Source organism: Balaenoptera acutorostrata, chromosome 6 (assembly GCF_949987535.1).
Source record: "Balaenoptera acutorostrata chromosome 6, mBalAcu1.1, whole genome shotgun sequence".
NCBI lineage: Eukaryota > Metazoa > Chordata > Mammalia > Artiodactyla > Balaenopteridae > Balaenoptera > Balaenoptera acutorostrata.
In genome coordinates, this window is record NC_080069.1 from 23,733,248 (window position 1) to 23,752,637 (window position 19,390).

The following is a 19,390-nucleotide window of genomic DNA, read 5'->3' on the forward strand; positions in this document are numbered from 1 at the left end:
TTGGATTCCTTTTATTTCGTTTTCTTCTCTGATTGCTGTGGCTAAAACTTCCAAAACTATGTTGAATAATAGTGGTGAGAGTGGGCAACCTTGTCTTGTTCCTGATCTTAGTGGAAATGGAGAAACTTGGTATATCTTTATATCTTATAGGTGACTTGTACTTACCGCACTTAGTAACTAAGAATGTTAGGATAAAACATAGGAAACATAAGTCAATAAATAGTTTTGTGGAATCACTGTTATTCTTTTTCTGTTTTCTTCCTTTTCTCCATATCACCAGCCTCAAACTCATCCAAAATACAATGTAGTATCTAACTATATCTGTTAGGAGAAAACAAAACCATATCCAGTTGTCACGAGGAAAGCTTTCTGAAAGCGAAACTTTAAAGAAGGAAAGTTTGAGCCCTGAGTGCTCAATTCTCAGTTATGACATAAAGGTCAGGCAGTAGGGTATCACAGCCCAAGAGAAGCTCAGGGCAGGAGACACTCATTTTTCCATACAGATGGCTGCCCTGAAGCCCTGGTGGTAAAATGGCAGAGGGCCATTCATCAATGACCTGATTTGGGATGGAGAGTGAAATGGACATTGAATAGTTATTGCTAAATTAATGAAAGATATCCATCATGACTGAGGGACTCAGAAGTTTAAGTACCTCTGAGGACGACAGTTAAATTGTCACTATGTCACTGCACCAGAATGGGTCCTCAGATGAGACTTCATTAGACTTGTCATAGGCTTGTTGGCCTGCTGATGTTTCACAGAAGGACACTTAGGGGATTTTGAACATAGCTTAATATTCCCTGACTCCGCAGTTCAAGTATGCTATTGAGTAGTACAAAGATTCCATAAAAGGGAATTTATTAAGAGCTTAACTTTCCACCACCCTTAATAGCAGGCACCAAAAATCTGTGTACAGTATACTATAGTGAAACTGCTGTTGAAAGACAAATTACAAAAAAAGCACAGATTAAGAAAAGGCAGAAAAGGAAAATGAGATATCTAGATCACAGATCTCTCATGGGACGTTTAAGAAATGCTGCTATTAGTATATAGATGACCCTTCTCACGGTAAGAAAGCTGTGCTCTGAGACTGCCAGGCCAAAATAGAGACTTCCAGGTAGCCACAGAGCCCTGGTTTATGCTTCTGTCCTGCAATAATCACTGAGATCATCTCCTTCATTTGCTAAAGTGTCCTGAAATTATACAGTCACCCTAACTAACAGCAAGCCGTACTAGTCTGCTTTTACAGTGAAGCACTGCAACGAAATTTGACTGATCATATAATGATAATTGGAAACTTGCAGTTGACTATCCATCAGAAAAACCAGTAATGGGAAGGAAACCTGGTCAAGGAGTATTTCAGAACACGGGGTATTGTTTTCCGTGAAAAATCAGATATCATTAACTGGCTTTCACCTAGTTGACCCAGGAACACTGGCTTTATTAGTCCAAATATTGCTAGAAAGCACGGATTGGATGAAGTTCACTTCCATGTCAACATCACACATATTCTGGTACTGACAGACACTAATCAAAAAGATAAGTAAACAGATGCTGACATAAGCTACTCTTTGGATTGAATAAATTACCCAGACATTGGAGTTTTCAGGGTATAGCTTCCACTCAAGCTGTAGCTGACCTGTCCTACTTTATCCAGAACAGGGCTGGAACATCCAATGAATTATGCAGACAAAGGGTCCCTGAGCAAGGGTTCTACATGTGCATAAAACTTGTGAATATAATAAATCTATTGAGAATCAGAACTCCATGCCTGTTGGTCCTAGACCTGCCTCTCCTGGTTTTCCTTGAGTAAAAATAGTATCCACATTTTTATTTAACATTAGTAAATTAGTGTGTTTTGGTTTTGTTTGTTTTAGTTTGGCAAAGGCATTACTTGAATTTTTAAAATAGTATATATTCTTTCTCTAGGAAAAAAAGATGTTGCTGTGTCAATATAAAATGTACAGTTTACTAAGTTCGTTTGACTCAGTGGCTGAAACTGTTCTGTAGGAATCAACTGGATATTTAGAGCCATGCATACAGAGGTCACTCTAAATTTATACATTGGTTAGGAAGAAAGTGCTGTGACTGCAAGTTCTGTTTTTGCCACTCAGTGCCAACACAGAATTACATCAGAAAAATAGGAAAGTTGTAACGAAGAAAAGTCATTATACTGTCTCATGGAATGTTTGAACTTTGTAATTCCACTCATCTTAGGGACACTTTCTTCTTGGAAACTATATTAACAAGACAGCCTGCACATCAGCACAATTTTATGAAAATACACAAGAAAGGCTCTTTATACATTTTCAACACATTTCCTCTAGAGCTCTAGGGTCCTTTCATAGATATTAGTGGAGCCAATGGCTGGGTCTATGTGCACAACCAATGTGACAACTGTGGGTTCTTGAGCATTCATTCATCTTAACCGTTGGAGCGTGCCACTAAAATCATGATACTGACTGTTGTTTCACTGAATTGACTGTACTTATTAGGAAAGTCAGATAGTTTGTGCATAAGGATAATTTAAAAATCACTGGTAAGATGGTTCTTAGCAGCTGTACCAATATTTATACATTTTTATAATAAAAAATGGGTACAATCAAAATGTCTATCAACATAAAATGGTGAAATAGATGTGTAAAACATGGTATAATATGCATCAAAAAGCATACAGCCATGAAAATTGATTAGCTATTCATATCTACATCGCTGGACCTCAAAAACTAATGTAGAACAAAAAAAATGCAAGTCACAGAAGAATGAATGCAGGATTATCCTATTCATAAAGTTAAAAGCAAGGCAACACAAGACAATTTATTGTTTAAAGTTACCTACATACATGATAGATTACAAAGAAAAGCAATACAAAGATTGGTTTAATAAAAGCAGGGTAATACTTAACGAGGGGAATGAAAGTCTGGAGGAGCAAGGGAAGATTCAAATGTGTTGTAGTGGTTAATTCTGTAGATGAGGGGATGCACCCACATATATTCTTTTAGGAAACAATAGTTGTCTTCTTAAAATGTGTGCATATGATCTATTTCATAGTAACGACTGACTCATGTCACATCAGTATGTAAATATTTATGGCAAGTACCTACTCTCATGTAGCTGTGCATTCCACATTCTGAGTATGTAGAATGTTCAACATGAAAGATGATTCAAAAAGTACTTTTCTTTTTACTTTTCAATACAAAATGTTAAAGGTATTTTATTGTGTGTCATTAAACACTAGAGCACAGATTGTTCTTTCTATATCTTTTAGTACTTCAAAATCTTTTAACTTCTAAATTATAGCTCTTGGATAAATTCTTTATTTAGTTTTGAAGGAATCTGTTTCTCTCCAGAGCTACAAAATCCATCAGAAGTGTAAAGTTTTAAAAGAGTATCTGGGTCAGAAATGCGTCACATTTAACAAGCAAGGAAAGAAAGCAATCTGATCTTTTAAAGCTGCTGGCACAATTCCACCTTTCACAGTAAAGGTTGCTTTAGGGGACTTGAAAGATTAAACAACCTGATTCATGGTTGATGTGCTTGTTGTCAGTTCTTAAGGGAGAATTTTATACTTTCTTGTTGGGCTATCAAGCTATCTCCACCATGATTCCAAACTTATTTTAGAAAAAAACAAGTATAAAGTGCAAAACAGCAATAACGTCAGAGAGGACTTCAAGCCAAGATTAAAAAATAAATCTTACAGGTGACAGTTCTAAGCTTCCAATGGCTCAGGATTTTTCACTTGAATGCCCCAGGGATGGAGATTTATTACCTTCAGAAGCTCCCCCTCCCTGGTGGAAAAGATCCTGGATGGACTCAATCAAGGTCCACTAAGCAAGCAAACACCCATGCACTACAGTCCTGGGGAGATGGCCTGCTGCGGTCTTGGTAAAACCCATCACTAAGCAATGAGTGACATATTAATAGCCATTAAATTAATTTCTTCCTCTGTTGTATATAATGATGCCCTTTGTACAGGCAGTGGGAATAGAATGTTTCTTAAATTTAAAGTGCAACAGACCACCTGGGGATCTTGGTGAAATGCAGATTCTGGTCAGGAGGTCAGGGACGGTGCATCTGCATTTCTAAGAGGCTTCTAGGTAATGTTGATGTTGCTGGTTCATGGACCACACTTTGAGTAGCCAGGCTCCAGGCAGAAGAGAAGCCAACAGACAGAAGAAGAACACCCACATGCAGCAATAAACTTGGCACATAAAATCTGAAGGAAAGGTTACAAGGGTCACTTGGCATTAAGAAAATTCCCTATGGCAAGGTATTAAGGGTGAGAGAGAGAGAGCAATGACCCGCAATATTGTCTGCACATAGAATCACCCAGAGAGCATCAGGAAACCTGTTGTCCAGGTCTCGGGACCAATTAAATCAGGATTTCTGGGGATGCAGCCAGGCATCAGAATTTTGAAGCTTTCCGGGTGATTGCAATGTGCAGCCATAGTTGAAAACAAGTGTTGAATTTAAAACCAATCTTATTACGTGCACTTTTAAACAAAGCCAACTAGTAGACTTGCATTTTAGACCATAATTTATCATCTTTGTCCACTCAGCATTCCCAATGACTATAACTGAAAGAGAAAAATCATTCTTCGGTAATAATTTTCATTTAACAACATGGGTTAGAAGGCAGGAGCTAGAAAGATAAAGACGGTTTGATTGCCAGTGTAGCTCAGTTCCTTTCACTTACCCCCCAAATAATAGGTGTCGCCTGAATCAATCTGCCCACGCAGGGAATGAGCCATGGAGGCGGCCTCACCATCCACCATCACACTCAGGTGATTCCCTTTTGCAGATAAGGACACGGAATGCCACTGCCCATCATTCAATCCAGCACCTGGAATTAAACAAAATGGGTTAAAAGAGATTCCTATAAACCCTACAGATGCCTGTAAACAGAGCAAGTACTTGAAAACAATATGATACCTACCTTGGACCACCTGCCACAGACCACCAAGAACTCACCTGAAGCCCACCCAGGTCATTTGGCTGGCTGGGCAATGGAGAATGCACCACGGAAGACACAGAGAGACAGAGAGAGGTGTAGGGTAGATGTGGGCTTGGCTAGGGGGCTCTAAGTAGGCAATTAGGTGATGTGGTATGCTGGTTACTCTAATCTAGAGGAAAGTGCTACCCATGTCAGTAGGAAGAGGGGCTTGTTGAATAAATTTTGTAATTGCAGAGGGTCCTTGCATCTTATCCACCACAGTCACGGACTGGCCTGTCTGGTACTTGTTTATGTAATGACAAAAATTATTATGTTCAGTTAGGAATATTATGGCCTATATGCACACTGCCAGGGGTGTTTTTCACTTTCTCACCACTCAATTTAGTCAGAAATGTGCAAATAGAAAAGAAAAGAAAGAAATCAGAATGAAAGGGGTAAAGAGGAAACAAGAGTGGATCGCCCAAACATTCTGCCTTGGAAAGTGCAGCATTGGTTTCTTCAAGTCTTAGGGCCTTAATTGAATATAATTTCCATGAATGACCCTGAACAATCATGAAATGATAAAATATTTCCAATTACATGGCATCGGACGTATTTCAGTCTCACCTAGTCCATCTCGTTTGAGATGTCGAGAAGTACAGGTATTTTCCAAAAATGTAAGTTATAAAAATAAAAACTTTTTCTTACTTTCGTATATTGTCATTATCTATAATCATCTGGGTAGACTATTTAGAAAAAAATATACTGGCAGTCTTTAAAAATAATAATTTAAGTATTAATAAAACATGAAAATTCATAGAATATTAAGTTATAAAAGCATTACATTAAAGTATGTGTGTGGGTACATATTCAAGCATTACATAAACATGGAAAAGAGTGGCAAGAAATATTCTTAAATATTAACCTTCATTTTTGGATGAAGGAATTGTGTTTTTCATTTTATGTCATTTTTACATTTTCTATTCTTTTTCCAAATTTGATACAGTATATCAAGCTATTATTACATTATTATTTTTTAAAAAAAGATTATCAGTCCTTTAAAAGCAGCACTGTCTCTTGAATCTGTGAGAAGAAATATCTATATTTTCTTCAAGTGGTGGAGTTGAGAATGGTCAATTAGTTGAATTGTTGACCAGCTACCAACTGTGCATGACTCTCCTACAGACTTACCTGCTGGGTCCTCTATTGAATGAAAAACCGATGCTGTGTCATGCAGATAAATCAATAAGCAGTATGTGTCCCAGTACACGCACCCAGACAATTTGTGTTAGTTTCTACTAGGTTATTTTGTGGACACAAACAACCACCAAGTTTCAATGAGTAACAACTAGGGTTTGTTTCTTGCTCTGGCCCTAGGCCAGCTGGGTCTCTGTCCTCTGTGTTCCAGGTGTTTATTCATGCAGGACCAAGGCTAATGCACAGCCCCCATCCCTGTCTCACGACTTAGAGAAAATGGCACTTGGGAGAATCTTGCTATGGCGTTGGCAGCTTCTACTCAGATGTGGCCCAGGCCCCTTCTGCTCACATGCCATTGGCCAAAATGAGTCACTTGGCCAAGGGCAAGGGATTCCTCCCCTTACAGGAAGCCACTGCAACTCCCACAGCAGTCCCAAGAGATGCATGTTTCAATTAAAGGGGCAGGCGGGCGGGGAATAATTGGAATCTTTAGAAATTATGTTGGTCAACAGGGAAGGCGGTCATAAAGAAATACTTTCACTCACTGAAAAACAACAGTGGGATGACTGCTTGATTTTTTGATGCCATGCGTGAGCATGCTAGTGAGATGGCATGACTCTAATCTGAGCATCTTCGGGAATGTCCCAATATATTTAACTAATATATTTTATGAATGATAAAGGTACAGACTGTTTACAGCTCTATAAGTTTAAAAGTCAACCTGTGGGAATTTATGTTAGAGTCCAATGGGGATGTTAGCCGCCCCCCCCCCCAAAATATGGTGGTATTTCTGGTAGAAAGTTAACCCATCCTATCTAATTTAATATCATATTTTAGTATGTATAGCCCAACTGACCGTGCAAATCCATGTCCCTCAAATGCTCTTCAAACCAGCTTTTTTTTTTCTGCTTGATCTCTCATTAATGACTTTGACGTGGACTCAAGATCCACCTGAATGGGTAATTTTCTAACATGACCCAGAAGGTCAAAGATCCTGTTGTGAAAACAGCTATAACTTTGTTTTTCTCAGAAATATTAGTTATGATACTTCCCAACACTTTCTCACTTTCAGGGAGGGGACAGTTTTAAAGTCACCAGTTACTTCTACCACGTGCACATGTACACACAATAAAAATGCTAGACTCTTGCTTTTTGTTTTATATTTGTGAAGCCAGAAACATTTTCAAAGACTCAACACTGGTTCATGAAAGATCATGAGAAAAGCCGAGAACTAGAATATGGAGGATTTAGGTTAGACACTTAAAACATATATTATAAACTGAAATAAAGTTTTGAAAGAAGTTCTGTAATCCTAGATCTAAAGAGAATGAACAACAACAACAACAAAAATCTCTAAATGTTCCTTCCAGTCCTATCATTTGCTGTTTCTCTTAAAGGCTACATAGTACACCTGTCAGTATGATAACTATGTCCACTTAAAATCTGTCATTAAAACCCAGTATTTAGTTTGATTTTGCGAACTAGTTCCTCTCTTTCTCTCTCTCCCCCTCTCTCCCCTTCTCGCCCCTCCTTTGTCTCCCTCTCTCCCTCTCTACCTATCTAGCATACAGTTATTTCATGGGAGAACTTGCAGAAAGCCCTCAGAATATCTCCTTGAATTTGGAATAGATGCCATTCGCCTATATAATACAAGACTGTTCTTAGAAAAAGTGGTCATTCTAATTTAAAAATAAAATGCAGGCACGTAGATTCATTTTCTCCATCTATCCATTATAATCTCATCCTTTGTTTTTCTTTAGTGTGGTTTCAACTCGGCCCACTTCTGATGAAAGGACAGCCTGTTTCCCAAGCAACACTATTGTCAAAGATTGGATGGAGACCAGAGAGTAGATTTTGTATTTTTGATTTGTGCTACTATGAAGATGATGCTAATTCTATCACAATCCTCCAGCCCCTCGAAAGGCTTCAATCTGGGGGGATGCCATGGTTGTGGGACTAGTGTTGAAATACTAATAACCAGAAGTTGTTAATAAACAGTGTTGTGCTAAGGGTTTGTATATGTTATATCCCTGGATTCTCACCATAACTCATATTAGTGTCATTTTAAAGATGAAGACACTGAGTCTTCAGCAGAAGAAGTGGGCTACATATCCAAGGAGCAGAGGCAGACTTAGAAACATGCATGGGACGGGAGTCCTCTCATACACCCCGCTCACTTGCTTAAGTCACGTAATTTCTTCTGATAAAAGGAGATAATGACCACGGCAGTAGAGACAATTTGGCAAAGGGTGGAATTGTGTGTTTTCTTACATAAAGGGAACTCCATCAGTGAACACGCACACTCATTTTCTCCCTCTTCCTCTGTTGCTCCCACTTTTCCTCTATTTCCACGACCCTCCCCCACCTGGGCCCAGCCGTATGAACACACATGCACCAGATTATCCACTCCTGGTACATTTCTCAATCTCTTCAGAACTATCTTGAGATAACTATTGGGAAAAATTATCTAAAACCTGGAAATACGCTAAAAGATGTCTTTTCAATGTCATTGAATGAAATTTAAGTTTCAATCTGATACATGGGTTGGGTACTTGATACAAGATTTAAAGTGAAATAAACTGCAGCCTGTTTTATTTTTCAACTATTTCAAATGCATAAAAGATTCCCCTTTAAATGCTACTTAAGCAAGCAGCAAGCATCGTGAGAAATTTCTCTTTGGTTTGCTTCTGAAAAATAGCACATTACACTGTAAAACCTTAAAAATTGGTGCAATAAAATATTTATGTAATGTGTCAGTGCCAGCTTACAAAAAATTCAATAACTAATATATATGTGTGTTGGAAGGAAGGGTGGTGTGTACCCACGTGAAACAACACTAAAAAGCTATCTCTTTTAGCTCATATTACATATAAATTATAAATCTACACAAACCAAGATTTAGGCAATTTACTGAATCTGAGTTGACACTATCAACTCAGTTCATTTGCATGCTGACCATCATATATTTTTTATTTATAAAAAGAAGGGAAAATTTAATTTTCATTCCCAGCTTTTCAGTCCAAAACTGATAACCATAGGTCAGGCAAGATATTCCTTTCACATTCAACATTCAGGGAATGACACGTCATGGTCCTGCTTGGGTTTAAATTTTACCAGTTTTAAATGCAAAGCAGTCCCCAAAGTTCAAAAATAACATGACTTAGAAGTGAGTCTAGAAATAAACAGGTTCTTCTCAGAAAACTACAGAACATTCACCCAGTTAGTAGAAGCCTTACCAAAAACAAGTAGGTAGGGCTTCCCTGGTGGCGCAGTGGTTGAGAATCTGCCTGCCAATGCAGGGGACACGGGTTCGAGCCCTGGTCTGGGAAGATCCCACATGCCGCGGAGCAACTGGGCCCATGAGCCACAACTACTCAGCCTGCGCGTCTGGAGCCTGTGCTCCGCAACAAGAGAGGCCGCGATAGTGAGAGGCCCGCGCACCACGATGAAGAGTGGTCCCCACTTGCCGCAACTAGAGAAAGCCCTCGCACAGAAACGAAGACTCAACACAGTCATAAATAAATAAATAAATAAATAAAAGAACAAAAGTCCTATTAAAAAACAAAAACAAAAAAAAAACAAGTAGGTACAAAGGAAGCAGTGGCTCTGATGTAAGAGGGAAAAATAACTTACATTATTTTGAAAATCAATGTGTACATAGGTTTAAAAGGCAGTTCAAAGAAATCTATTTTCTCAAGACTACTTGGGATTAGGCTAAGTCTTCTAGTATTTCAAGTTAACTGCTAGTTACTGACCACAAACTTATAAATAAATTTTTTTCTTTTTTTTAATTTTATTTTTTTATTGAAGTATAGTTGATTTACAATGTTGTGTTAGTTTCAGGTGTACAATAAAGTGATTCAGCCATATATAAATACATATATTCATTTTCAGATTCTTTTCCCTTACAGGCTATTACAAAATATTGAGTATAGTTCCCTGTGCTATACAGTAGGTCCTTGTTGGTTATCCATTTTATATATAGCAGTGCATATCTGTTAATCCCAAACTCCTAATTTATCCCTCCCTCTCCTTCCCCTTTGGTAACCATAAGTTGATAATCATTTATTTTTAAACTTTTTGATAATTATGCTTTGATGTAGGTAAACTTCTGTCACATTGACTGACACACCAACAGCCTAGTTACCTATTTCAAAGGAAAAAAGAATTTAGTTCCCTCTAGTAGGATTATGAATATCTCATGGATTCAGTCATTCATTTATTTTAGAGATCACCAATCTTAGGTTTACATGTAAGAAGGTACAGTCATGGCAAATACCTACACATCATCTCAGAGAAGACGTTTATTACCTGCTGTGACGACCCTTACTGGATGTCCAGGCTGGGAGAGACTCAGCTTGAGTTTTCCATCATTAAGAACAAGGATGAAAGCTCCTGACCTGTGTTGAAACTGACTGGTCAGCAACAGCCCTGCTCTGTTCCACGTTCGAAATTGGAAGATGGCAGACACTTTGTCCTCTCCGGGGGTGCCTGGCAAAGCCAAGTAACTCCTGGAGCTCAGAAAAGTCATGGGGACAGTTTGAGGGTGCGAGCAGGAGAAGGACACATTTCCCTGTGAATACAGTGAAAGAGGCTTTAGGAAGGCACAGGAGGGATGTTTCCATTTCATTGACAACAGATTTTCCAAAATTTACAGAATTTCTTATCAATGATCCAGCAATCTAGGCCTTTAAAAATTAGGCTTCCCCATGAAACTTAAATCCAGATTTACCTTATAGGTCCCTCTAAGCACTGTTCAGCTGGGCAAACCTATTTCTGAGTCTCTTAGAAATTGTCCATCTTCTCCATTTCTCAGCATTTGCAAAGGAATCCCAAGCCACATCTCTCCCAGGCCTAATGCTGGGTGTGGGATACAAGAGTAGAAGAGACAGTTTTCTTCCCTTGAGGTGATAGATGTCTTTATCCAATGTGAAGGCTAGCACCAAGCATAACTTACACCAGGAACTTTCTTGTACTTGCCTTGGTTATGTAAATGAGATTATAAGTGTGTCACTCAGGTAACAGATACATCTTACTCTAGATAGGAGATGCGCTTTTGTGCGTCTGAAGAAAAGGATATGGCCAGGCTGGTCCTGCCATAGGCAGGCTGGTTTTGTCTCCGAAGCTCTCACAAACCAAGTCACCCAGGGCGATCAGTCAGCCTAAGATCTGACCTGCCTAGCAGGTTGTTTTTATTTTTTATATAACTCTGTTGTTAAAGACGCTTTTAATCCCTAGGATACCTCTATTGCTCTAAGAACAAACTATTTTTAATTATAGTGTCTGGATGGGAAGGACTTAATGTAACTCCAACTAAGCTCTCTACAAAAATTTTCCCTGGGATTAAAAAAAATTTCATAAATTTCAGATAGAAGAATAAATGCCCAAACATTGCCCTTTCTCTACAAAAAATACAATGCAAAGAAAAACAGTGAGGCAGAACTTAACTTACCAGATAGCAAAGCATACTATGAAGTCACTGTAATCAAGTCACTGTGTTATTACTATAGGAATAGACATAGCAGTGGAACAGAATAAGGGACCCACAAAAAGATCTGAGAATATATGTAAAGTTAGTATGTAATGAAATTCAACTATGTGGGCTAAAGTTTGCGTTAGTTACTAAATAGTGTAGGAAAAAATGGATATCAATAAGGCAGCATATAAAAATTAAACTTTATCATATATCACATAAAGAATAAATTTCAGACAAAGACTTAATTTTTAAAAAATTAAAAATAAATAGATAAAAAAAAACCAATTAAAAATTCTTACAAGAAAATCCATGAGACCATGTATAGGTTATCGGATTTTAGAGACATTCCAAAGTTATAAAGTAATACACAGACCTACTGACCACATACAAAGAAAAATATTTATATACTTAACATATCATATAATATTTAATATAAAATTGATAAATCTGAAAAAATATATGGACTAGGAATGACAAAGGATTATCTATCAAATATAAAACTCCTTTATAAATTAACAAAAAGTTAAAAAAATAAAATAAAAAGTAGGGAAAAGAGTAAGACTGAACAATGATTAGAAAAGCAAATCCAAATGGACAAGAAACAGGTGAAAAGATTATTTAATTCACCAGTAGTCACATAAACATGAAGTAACAATGAGATATTAGTTCATGTTCCTTGAGCTGGCAAGAGTCTAACAGATGTGGAACATGTGGCTGCCTGAGATGTAATGGAAGGGCTCTATCATATGTTGCTGGTGGGGAGTGTCATGTTATAGCTTTTTGGAAGGCAATCCAACAACATTTATTAAAATTTAAAACTGTTCCAAACTTTCAACCAAGAAATTCTACTTTTGGAACTTTGTCCCATCAAAATGAAAGCCCCCAGTATCTGAAAACACATGTGCAATTGTGAGCTTATAGTTGTAAAAAAGTAGAGATAAAGCAGATGCCTTGGGTAGGAAATGACTAGATAAATAATGGTACATTTTCATAATGGAAAGTGACGTAGAAATTCTAACGTGGAACTATTCCTGATAACTGAAAAGAATTCCTACACGGTATAGTTGAATCAGAAAATCAAGATGGAGAAAAGCTTATATAAAATGATTTTTTTTAAACAATGCCAAATGTGGAGGCATATAAATTCATAAATACATGTGTGAGTATGAGTCTACCTATCTATAGAGGATTCCTTTATAGATTGGTATAATATTATGGACCAAAGAAGGAAGGACAAATGCTAGCTTAGTAACATCTCAGCTTGATGGAGGGACTAGCCATGTGGAAAGAAGGGAGAAAGAAGGAAGAGGAAACCAATCAAAGAGAAAAACATGGACTTCCCTGGTGGTGCAGTGGTTAAGAATCCGCCTGCCAATGCAGGGGACACGGGTTTGATCCCTGGTCCGGTAAGATCCCACATGCCGTGGAGCAACTAAGACCGTGCGCCACAACTACTGAGCCTGCGCTCTAGAGCCCGAAAGCCACAACTACTGAGCTCACGTGCCACAACTACTGAAGCCCACGTGCTCCGTAACAAGAGAAGCCACTGCAATGAGAAGCCCATGCACCGCAACGAAGAGTAGCCCCCGCTCTCGGCAACTAGAGAAAGTCTGCATGTAGCAACAAAGACCCAATGCAGCCAAAAGTAAATACATAAATTAATTAATTTTAAAAAAAAGCTTAAAAAGCTTTTTTTGCATTAAAAAGCTTTATATGATTGTACTTTAACATCCTTGTGAAAGTATTCATCTGTTTCCATACCTATATAAAACTTAAACCAAACATGAATGAAAAAGTACAGTAGGCTCTCCTTATGCCGGGTTCTGCATCCTCGTATTCAACCAACAAGGAAAATATTTAGAAAAAATATTCCAGAAAGGTCCAAAAGGCAAAACTTGAGTTTGCCCTGCACCAGCAACTATTCACATATCATTTGCATTGTATTTACAACTATTTATATGCCATTTACATTGTGTTAGGTACTATAAGTAATCTAGAGTCAATTTAAAGTATATGGGAGGATGTGCCTAGGTTATATGCAAATGCTGTGCTATTTTATACAAGGGACTTGAGCAGTCTTGGATTGCTCCAATAGGGGGGTCCTGGAAACAATCCCCCCAGGATACTTGTACATATGATTTGTACTTTCCCTGCCTTCAGAAGAGGTATATTTTAAAGCTGAATCAATCAAAAAATTTACAGCTCCCTTTTCTCTTGAACTTGCATATAGACTTTCTTACCATGATGAGGACCTGTGGTTTGTGTTTCTTGGACAAATCAATGATATCCACCCCATTATAACAGAGATTTTCAAAGCAGCCATGAAAGTTTTTATGTGGGAACGCCACTGATTTTCTATGTCGAGGAATACCTCCGAAGCTGATCTTAGAAAGAAAAAAATGACATAAATAATATTGTTTAATGATTTTCTGAGTATCTGCCTAAACATGTATGATTAGCAGGTATAGTGACAATTGTCTCAAATCTATTTGGCATTATTTTACATTATCATGTTAATTTCAAATGAAGCTTCATATGCAGATTTCCCAATGTTTTATTTATTACATTTAGATAAATAAGTTAAATATCCTTCTTACAATTTGCTGCTCATATGGCTCTGTCATTTTTGTTGATGAAGAATGCTGCATCCTTATGTCCATGGTAAATCTTGATTTGTGTGACAATGCAGCCTACTGTGATGATATTCTACTTTATAAACCAGCCTGTAGGACCCTGGTCTTTGCCATAACTCTGATAGGTTAGAATAATAAAGCCATTGATAATATCATTCAAGACCAGAATCTCCAGCTGGTCTTTGCTGCTGAGGACACTCATACCAAATGAATGTTGAAATCTGGCTTGCTGAGAGATGCACTGAGCAGAACTGGCCGAACAAATGCTGCATTTCAGTGTAGGTTAGACACACATAGGCAACATGCTGCAAATATTGTTAGGCCTTTAAAAATCCCAAGAAACAGTATTCTGAGTTGTGTGCATTTGGTTTTCTTGTTACTTAAAAAATCAGGTTGGAATATATGGTGATTACTTCTCCAAGTTATCCTAGGTAGCTATTCCTGTTTAGGATTGCCCTAAAACACAGAAATCTCCAAGGTAATAATCACAGCCAAACACCAGATGGAATACAGAAGAACTGTGCAAACAATTGCATTTAAAAATGTTCCTTGTTTTATTGGTAGCTCTTCAGGTATAGATTTCCTAAACTTAATGACTATTTACTCTCATATGAAGACTAACATCTGTAAGGGATAAAATGTCTCAATAGCTCAAGCATGCATCTCCCACTGTGCAATTATCACCCATAGGGAATATTTTACCAGAATTCTGAATTACTAGGAAAGGAAATTTCTCTATGTAGTAGTATTTTCTCTAGAAGGTTACTTCGCATTTAAATGATAAAATCTGTAATACTTAAAAAGTCATTTTCACACCTTATAATCAAGATCCACATAGCTGGACTCTCCCTTTGCCCGAAAATGATGAGTGTGCGTGTCCACGGTGAAGTTGACATCTGTATCGAGGAGCTCAATGAGGACAGAATGCCAGTGCTGGTCGTCCAGCAGGCTGCCCAGCATGAGGGCATCAGGGGAGGGCAGGTTAGCATCTCCTGAAAAGAGAGGAAGGGTAAAGGCCCTGTTCCATCCAGTTCAATACCAAGATTTCTACAATATTTTGAAGTTCAGCACTTCTCACAACAATTACACTTTCCTGACATCCTTTTATCCCATGAACTGGTCAGCTGCTTTTATCTTAGTCTTAAATACAATCTTCTTTTGATCTTGAGTAACATACTCTATCTTACTTGTGTTATTATTATTATGCACTGAATTTTCATTTTTCTTGAAAATATTTTCTTTCTAGGACCTCATTCACAAGACTACTTCAAAAATTTACGATAAGCCACTCTTGTCTTTATGATATTATCAGGTTATTTATTGAGCATCTGCTACTGATCTTATACAATTATCAAGCTATAAAACTTTTTACGTAAAGGCGTACTCAAGATACACACATGTTGTTCTTAGTATAGCTCACTTGTAAGTGACCATGTTTCCATCTGCCTGGACAGTTCCGGTCTTCAGAGTAATTATTTATAGGGTCTGCTTTCTTTCTTAAAAGTTTTTTTTTTTTTTTTTTTTTTAATTTAAAGAAAAGCAGACTGCCACATGCAGTGCCTCATTTGGATGTGTCTGGAGTCTTGGAAGCTTGACTACCCTATGTTCTCCTACAAATGGACCTTGAGAGCTTGTTTGGAGGTTCTAGCAGGGGAGCACAGCTACTCGTAGAGCCTTGACTGAAGAACGGTCCTTCTCTATCAGGGAAGGTCGTCCTCTTCGACCGAGCCCGCAGCTTCGGGAGGGACGCACATGGAGCAGTGAGGGAGGAAGGGGACACCTGCCTGGACAGCCAGATCAGCCGAATCAACCCTGGCGATCAATGGGGTGACAGATGTCACAGCCAGATCGCCCTCACATCCAAAAGTATTCTGGTTTTAAGTTAACTACTTAACTGTGAAAGAATTCATCATAAAAAGATACTTTCGTCTAAATAGTATTTCCAAAAACACCACCTTGTAATTTTTTACCTGAATTAAGGAATAAGATGAGTTTTCCTTTAACTAACTCCAGGGTGATATGTTTACCATTTGGTCCTTCTCTGTGGAGTAGAATCCCATTGTTCTCTCTGGTTTTAAATTTCAAAGAAATAACTTCTTTTGTTGGATTCATGGATTTCTGATTAAATGTGTACAGCAAGGAACTTTTCCCATCAAAATGAACCCTCTCAGATCCTACAGTGGAAGACATTAAAAAGTGGTCTAAGTATAATATATTCTTATTAGTGCATTGAAACGTGTAAGTCAACATACACATACACATACATAGCATATCTCTGGTGTGTTTAATGCAGGGGGAAAAAACTCTACTGCCAATTTTCTCTTGATACTGGTAGTTGATATATCTAAACTCCACTCTTAATCTTTTCTGACATTGTCCCCAAAATGTATCATCTAGAAATACTTTCGTTGAATAATTCTAATTGCTCCTGTCTTTTATTGGCCTATTTTCATCCTGTAAATAATAAAGATCAGGAAAAAAGCTGAAGTCAATCTCCCTTGAATAAAGTCTCCTTGCATGTTTAACAATCATTCAACACTTCTGTTTTTCTGAAAAGTTATAATAGTTCTCACACACTGGTAAGAGGTAAACTACCAGTGTCACTCAATGTAAATGGCTTACTTGTTTCTGAACAAGCAGCTTTGACTTTTAACAATTTCCACATAAGCAGTCACTTTGATATACTTTTGTCTGTCCATAAAAGACACACATAAAGATGCCAGACATACTAAATACTACTCTAAACTCATATTAAAATGTCTTCAGTTAACAGGATGTATTTTTCTCCCAACATTTTGGCCCAGTGACAGCACAAAAGGGCACACCTATTTTGTGTTGTACCTTAAGCATACTATGAAAATTCTTCTGCTGCAGCAGGCCATTGCTACACTGCTGCCATGTTCTCTCGACTTTCTGACAGTGTCTTATCTTTCCAACTATCAAGGTCACTTGCACTCAATTTATATTGAGTAGTTATATTTTATCATTAGTATAAAAAAGACAGTGAAACTAACTGAAAGCAGAACAAGATACACACAAAGTCATTTTTATTACCCAGAAAAATCTCATATTTTTCCTATTTCACAAGTAAAAAGAAAAGACATAGTTGTCCTTTAATTAATAATACATTTGTGTCATAAATAAAGGTCTAAGAGAAAGCCAATAAAATATGAAGTTGATGTCTTTCAAGCCAATGATAGGATGTTGTTTATTTAATTTCACAAAAAGTTGTGACTAATGTATACTTGGACCTGCATTTTATTGAGATTAACTAAAATATTTCCAGAAAACCCTTTATGTTCACAACTTAGAAGAATCATCCATTTTATGCAGCTACCTTTTGAAAATTCAGAAGTTTGATTCACATACATAGTGTAAAATATATAAACACTGCACTCTGTCTATAAGTTGTGTAAGCAAATAATTATTCTTCATTGCATAATGAAATAAACATGCCTGATAAAAACATAACTCTGTCAAATTCAAATGATGTCCCTTAGAGTATTAGATGACAAACTAATAAAAACTTGATAATAAAGAATTTAAATGCTTTCACATTCTTGCAGTACAGTTTATGTGTCACTGAAAGGCAATGATAATAATTAAGGCTTATTATTGCAGTTAGCTAATAAATTTTTTTCTATAAATGATTTTGCCAGGGTTATTTTGATCGAATAATTTTTGTCCTCATCTTCCCTGTTGCTCTTTTGCTTTGCAATAGTAATATTGATCTTCTTGGGATCAGAATCTCCTGGAGTGTTTGTTAAACACAGATTGCTGGGCACCATCTCAGAGTCTCTGTCTAACCAGGTTTGGGGTGGGACCTGAGAATTTGCATTTCTAACAAGTCCCCTAGTGATGTTGATACTGCCTGTCTGTGACTATATTTTGAGAACCACTGCTCTAAAGCACCTAAATTATATTCCCTGGAATATTCCCCTCAAGCAAAATGGAGTAGTGAAACATTTATTAGGTGACAGAAACGCAAAAGAATGGCCTTAAAAAAACTCTTTTGTCCTAATGTTTTGACTTTCCTTCTAATGTGTTCACTAACACTTGTACCTAGAACAATTAACCACATGTGAGTCATCAAATTATATCTTATGAGGCAGGTTCAACATGTATTTTGACAGATTTTTTAAGCCTAAAGTGACTAAATTATAATATAGATAGGTAGCCAACTGAGTAAAGCAAAGCCACTTAAAAATAATGTACTTTGTAACAGTCCTGAGATTTTAACTAAAATCTTAAATGAGAATAAACTTAAGCTCAATTCAAGAGGTTTAATAGAGATAGATAAAATTCAGGAATTGCTTTTAGAAGTCCGGAATGTTAAGCTTCCCATATCCCTCTGCAGCCTGTTATTGTACAGTCCCATAAGCTAATTTTTAAAGATTTGTTGAAAAACGAGCTTAAAAACCAAGAGTAGGCGGCAGAGAGCACACGTGCCTGCAAAGCCTAAAATATTTGCTGGCCAGTCCTTTACAGAAGAAGTTTGCCATCCCCCAATCTGCAGAACCATCCAGTGATGGTTGATGTGCTTGGTTTTTGATTGTTAAGCAGTAAGAATGAGCTCACAACCAGACATTTTGCCATCTTTCTATGATTGAAAAATCGAAAACCCTATTTTATATAGGAAATCGCAAATTTCATTATTTTTTTTGACCTTCGTGTTGCATAATTCAATACACCTTGTGGCTATTCTTGAATATGTATTTTATAAGGTAAAGAATAGGTCAATACTTCAGATCCTGGCTACATAATTTTTGTATAATATTAAAGATTGGTTTCTATATAGACAGTCTTCCATAGCTTCAAATTCTACTTTGGCAAGCATTTTGCTTTGGAGTAATATAGTTTTGTTATTAAAAGACCATTTTCTTTCCATCCTCCCTCTCCCCCAACCCCAACCCAATTTCCATCCATTCCACAAGTACAGTTTTATTTTCAGTTGATATTGATGTAGCACCTTCTAAGTATCACAAACTCTGCTGGATGCTGGGATAAAACATGGCCAGACATGGCCCAGCCTTCCTGGAGATGATGGTTCTTCCCTCACTTTCTCACTTCTACTGTCGTGAAAAAACATATTGCACCTGTGATATCCTAGTGTCTTATTGTGGGTTGTTAGGAAACTACAGTGACAAGGA

At 37.3% G+C, this 19,390-nt stretch overlaps 1 protein-coding gene across 4 annotated transcripts in view; it reads right to left on the reverse strand.

Moving 5' to 3' along the window:
* The window catches only part of LOC103017183 (contactin-associated protein-like 3), a 250,501-nt gene that overhangs the window by 72,900 nt on the left and 158,211 nt on the right, over positions 1 to 19,390 (reverse strand). For all 4 annotated transcript variants that reach the window (XM_057547774.1, XM_057547777.1, XM_057547775.1 and 1 more), the window contains 5 exons: positions 16,211 to 16,414; positions 15,057 to 15,232; positions 13,848 to 13,991; positions 10,443 to 10,704; positions 4,698 to 4,844 (listed from right to left, as the gene is read on the reverse strand). In XM_057547774.1, coding sequence (XP_057403757.1) covers positions 4,698 to 4,844; positions 10,443 to 10,704; positions 13,848 to 13,991; positions 15,057 to 15,232; positions 16,211 to 16,414 — 933 coding nt within the window. The remainder of the gene's footprint in view (positions 1 to 4,697; positions 4,845 to 10,442; positions 10,705 to 13,847; positions 13,992 to 15,056; positions 15,233 to 16,210; positions 16,415 to 19,390) is intronic.